At 18.4% G+C, this 5,997-nt stretch overlaps 1 protein-coding gene across 1 annotated transcript in view; it reads left to right on the top strand.

Annotated features, from left to right (window-relative positions):
- The window catches only part of LOC102670865 (guanine nucleotide-binding protein G(o) subunit alpha), an 84,816-nt gene that overhangs the window by 37,807 nt on the left and 41,012 nt on the right, over nt 1-5,997 (top strand). The window contains exon 3 of the mRNA XM_031514249.1: nt 359-500. Coding sequence (XP_031370109.1) covers nt 359-500 — 142 coding nt within the window. The remainder of the gene's footprint in view (nt 1-358; nt 501-5,997) is intronic.

Raw genomic sequence — 5,997 nt, forward strand, 5'->3', positions numbered from 1 at the left:
ATATAATACAAAAAAGATAAAAAAGTCTGTTTTTGAAATATATTTAAAAAAATATAATATATAAAAAATATTTATATATAAAATCATATAATTATATACGTTTACTTATTTATACATTTTAATATTTTTCAACATATTTTAGAATATGAACGAAGCTACTTAATCCTTTTTTAGAGGATGAACGAAGATACTTAATATTTTTATAATTAATTATTCATATTTCATTAAAAATCAAAATATTAATATATACAAATTTCCATCTTATTAAAAAAATTATTTAAACAATAAATTTTTCTTATTCATATTGATTTTTTATATTAAAATAACTCAATAAAATGTACATTATTTATTTTTTCAGAATTATTCATGAAAGTGGATTTACACCTGAGGACTTTAAGCAGTATAGGCCCGTAGTGTATAGCAACACGATACAATCTTTAGTCGCTATTCTCAGAGCGATGCCAAATTTGGACATCAACTTTTCGACCAATGAGCGAGAGGTAAGTTGAAATGACATTTCTATTGAAAAACAGACTTTTCTTTAATAAATATTAATTTAATAGAATCCATAATATAATTGTTCTGAAAAATCTTATTTTTTTCTTTATTTCGTTATTGAAATAATCTTAATTTTTTAGATTTATGATACTCGATGATTATATTTTTAATAATCTTAAAATATTGTCCATTCCATATTAAAATTATTTATATAAATACTTATTGTAATAAATTATATTGAAATTCATAATTAATTAATAAAAATTAATAAACAATTAATGGAAATAAACGAAATGTAATAAGTATAATATTTAACAAAATTTATACCGTAAGTTTTTTGATAAATTAAATGATCTGAAAATGATTTGAATATTAAAAGACATTATTAAAAAAAAAGAATTATAAAATATATAGTATGATTTTGCTACATAAAATATCCAATTATAACATAAAAAAAAGCCCTAATAAAATGAAAAATTTTAATCTCTAATTAAATTTCATATTATCCGATATATACATAAAGATATATAAGATATATATTTATATATATGTTAAAGTGATATATAAGAAAATAAGAATTTTCACAATACAAACAATATAATATATTCATTATTTTCTCTATATATTATTTGGTTATTATTAGATTATTTATATGACTATTTAGGTACAAATTTATATTTTTATGAATGAAAGAAATGAAATCTAAATGAAAGTTTATATTATTTTTTAAATATTATAATAAATATTTTATTTAGATCTTTTTATCTATTTTTATATTTATATGTATTCAATATATTATTCATTCGAATTTTTATCATTAAAAAATTCAGTAATTTTATTAGTTCATAATTAAATATTATTCAATATTCTACATATAAAAAAAAAATAATTTGTTTATATAATTTTAAATAAATTTAAGAAAAAAATCTACAAAATTTTAAATAGGTACATAAAATTTCATAAAAGAATTAAATGAAAATCTTCTAAATAATCTTCTAAATAAGATGCAAGTAAGTAATAAGGTCTGTCGATTTGGAGAAAAGTCAAAAATTATCGATATTTCGACCACTTAAACGATCAATGCGCATCTCGTGGCGGTTTTTGAAACATTTTCTTCGACATATTTATTTATCGTGCAGCATCGCGTTATTTTAACAAGCTCATATTTTGAAAAATATGATGGGTTGCTTTGAATCGATTGATCTAACTTCTCGAATATAATATTTTTTAATCTTTTTTTTTTCTTATTCTGCTCTTTTTTTTGTGTTCTATTAAAACAGAAAAAACAGAAATAATTATAAAACAGAAAAAATTATAACAATTTTTAATTATTTATTTTTATTAGCATCATAAACAAATTTAAAAATTAATTTTCATGAATATTACTGATAAATTTAGATTACAAAGTAGAGTAGCTTGAAATTATGATTGCTCCCTTAAATAAAAATACATAGTCAGATATAAACTTCTTATCTGTTTTATTATTTATTCAGTCAGAATAGCTAATGACTTTTGTTAAAATTCCAATTTTATTTGTACTTTGAAGATATTTTACAATTTCAATATATTTTAGATATATATCAGATCGAATAGTTTGATTGGTATAATAATTATATATATATATATATAATTATAATTCTATAGTTTCTTGAAATGAAAAATTATTGATATCAATCAAAACTTATCAAATCTTTTCATTTATCTTATTGCGCTTAATTTATTAAAAATATAATTGGTAGACAATCTTATATAAACTTTGTCAAATTTTATTTTTATGATTATTTTATAATTATTTTGACAGAAACTCAAACTCAAAACTCTTATTTTCATAGTTTACTTTAATATTAAAAATTTTACTCTAAATTCTTTAATAGATTTCTTTGAATTTAATTATAATGAACAATTTAATTTTTAAATTTAATAAATTAATTATAATGATCTAGTCATCATAAATTACTAGTATTAAACATCTTTTATCTTTCTGATACTTGAAAATATATGAATAAAACTTATATAATATAAAATTTATAAAATATTTGAAGTAATTTATTGAATTTATTTCCTACTTGGTTTCTAATAAATCTATAAAATTTGTGTTTTATAGGCACAACACTTTATCAGGAAATTTTTCAATCTTTTTTTTTAATAATTAAATTAAATAATTAAAGTTTATATTATATAAATTTCTTTATCTAATTTTCAATTTAAAAATACTGTCTTCAGATTAATATGAAAAATATTATATTTGACTTGTAGAAGAAATCTCATATTTGAGTAATGAATAATAATAATAACAATAATAATGAATAATAATGAATAACAAGGAAATATTGTATTTTTTAGTAGCTTATTATACAAAAACAATTTATTCCTATTATTTGTTATTTTATATTGAATTATTTTGTTTTCTTTTTTTTTTATACTCATTTTGAATATTCATTTTAAATCAATTGGACTTCTTTTATTTGGTAAACTGATAAATTTATTTCTACTTTCATTGCATTTATCCATTTTTTTTGATTGAATAGCTTTTTATCAACTTTTTCATATTCATCATTACCATATATATATATAAAATCATGCATAAACTTATTAAACTTTTATATTAATTAATTCATATTCTACATTATCCTTACTTCTTTTCATTATATATTTTCATTTTCTTCTATATTCATTTGTTATGTTCTATTTTGATTTCTTTCATTTCTTTTTTCTATTTATCCATAGTTTTATTTATCCATTTTTCATTTATGCATAGCATATAATTAATTTCACTTTTATTGCTTTCAAATTGAAATAAATTTTTTTTAGAGAAATAACATTTCTATTATAAATAATTTGATAATTAATTTTATTATATTAGATTTATTAATCTATTTTTTTTATTTTTAGTATATTCAATAAATATTAATTTTTTCAATTTCTTATCTCAATTTTTATTTTGTTATATGTGCTATAGTTATATAATTAAATATTTTCAAATGACTTAAATCTGATTTTAGAAAAAGAATCTTTTTCTAAAGTCAAATTTTGTAATGTTGGTAAAAAATTTACTTAAAATATAAACTTATGGCAATAGTTTCTGTCTAAAATTTTGTAGGCAAAATATAATCAGAAGTATACTCAATAGTGTATTTCTGATTCCTTCTATAATAAATCTATTTTTTTTTTATCATTTTAGTAGCATATAAACTAGATAAAAATATAAAATATAAATAAAAAAATAAAAAAAATATAAACTATATATAATACATAAACTATATAAATATTTATTCATTTAAAAAATTTTAGAAATTTTTCAGAATTTTTAAAATTTTTTTATTATCTAATCTAATAGTTTTTCATTTTCTATTCTGTTTATTTTTTATCATATTTTTATACATCTTGAACCAATTTTTAACTTCAGATTTTTTTTTCAAAAATATACTATAATACACATGAATGTAAAATAATATCTTTTTTGATTGAGCAAATTTTCATTAATTCACACAAATCTAAATGCACATTGATCTTTTTATCTTTCTTTTTAATTCTTATATCAAAAATTATTATCCTTCAAATTAACTTTATTGCTTAAAACTTTATATACTTTTTTTGATTACACATTCAGTTGATACATTTTATCAATTTTCGTTGTTGTATCAATCAAATTAAATAATTAATTTTATTAAAACTTAAATTAAATTTTAAATAAATCAACTTGTTTAATAAAATGATATTTTACTTTTACGATTTTATTTTCAATTTTGATACAAATAGAATATGTTTTAATAAGTTTATGTATTTAAGATATATGGTTTCCTAAACTTCCAATTGTTATAATCTTCTTTTTCTTTTTCTTGTTTATCAATAAGAAATTGTCATTTTTTTACTAAAACTGATTTATGATTTTTTTTATCATAAGATTTAATTTAATACATCCAGTTGTAATTATTCGTAACATTTGAAAGTTATATTTTACGATTTATTTTTCTTTATTATAAATTAAACAAATCTTTGACATAAAATAATTAAGAGAACATTATTTATTAAGAACAAGATTTGTGAAGCGATCGAGTAACTTAGCCTTTATTTTCAACAGTTCGTATACCATCAATAGCCTAACAATAATTTATGTGCAGGCATGATTTTCCTAACGTTTTCTAGATCTCTAATTTAAACAAAGATATCACAGCCACTTCACGAGTTATATTTGCACGGATCAGGAGTTATACATGCAATGGATCACCGTGAGAACAAGCACAAAGGTGCTTGTTTTTTGATCCCCACACTTTGCGACGTGACTTCACGAAGACCCATCCTTCGAGGTCGCCCTCCAGCGCAATTATTGGTCCCTTCAATTTTCTCTCTGTATGGATTTTTCAGGAAAAGCAAGGATTGGAAAAAAAGGCTTGCGATAATTTTGTAATAGAATTGATATAGAAATAGAAACTAGGATAGAATTCGATGACAATATAGTATATATCAAAATATTACAATCATTACAGTTAATCTCAAAGAGTCAAAGTACCACCATTCGTTTATCGAGAGCTCATAATATGAACGAATATACAATCCTATAATAAATAAACCTTTTTGATAATAGGTGATCCTTCGTAACATCAGTTTAGACACCCCATTTGTGCAATATTCAAAGTCGTTCATCATTTTTGACTTTAACATTATTTATTTTTTTAATTAACATTATATATTTTTTTCAATAATTTTATCTTAATATTTGTGCCTAAATTTTTTTGTGTTTAAAACAGAAAATTAATGATGAAAAAATTATAATGATTTTTAACTATTTATTTTTATTAGTATCATGGATAAATAAAATTAAAGATTAATTTTTATTAATATTATTAAACTAAATATATTAAACTGTAAATGTTAAATATATTTTTTTTCTAACATTTATTAGAATATTAGAAAATTTAAATTCTAAATTTGAATTCATTTTTTAACATGTATTAGCAAATTAAATTCAAATTTGTGAAATTTTTAATGTACAATCTATCAAAACGGATAAAAATTAAAATGATAATAAAATAAAAATGATTTTAATGAAACTTGATAAATATATAAATTTTAATAAGTTATACAAAATTTCTCAATCAAATTCAAATCAGCAAAAAGAAAGTTATCGAGAAAATCGAAATTAAAAATTTTTTATCAAATAAATTTTGGCTAATTTTGGTTTTGATGAATGAATTATAATTAAAAGATTATTACTATTATACACATATATTGTATTACATATACAAAGATAAATAAAAAATATATTATTTATATATATAGAATAATAAAGTTATTTCTTTAAATTCTTATTTTTCAAGAATTTCAAGAAAATTTAAATTATAGAATTAATAAATAAAAAAATAATAAAAATAAATATTTATTCTTAATTTTATTTTTATTTTTAAATTTAATTTTGATAAAAAAAAGTTTTAAATGACAAAATTTCTTTCTATTTTTTAACTTTTTTTCATATATAGAATATCTTTTGTTGATTATTTA

Source organism: Apis dorsata, unplaced genomic scaffold (assembly GCF_000469605.1).
Source record: "Apis dorsata unplaced genomic scaffold, Apis dorsata 1.3 scaffold_943, whole genome shotgun sequence".
In the NCBI taxonomy this organism is placed as follows: Eukaryota; Metazoa; Arthropoda; class Insecta; order Hymenoptera; family Apidae; genus Apis; species Apis dorsata.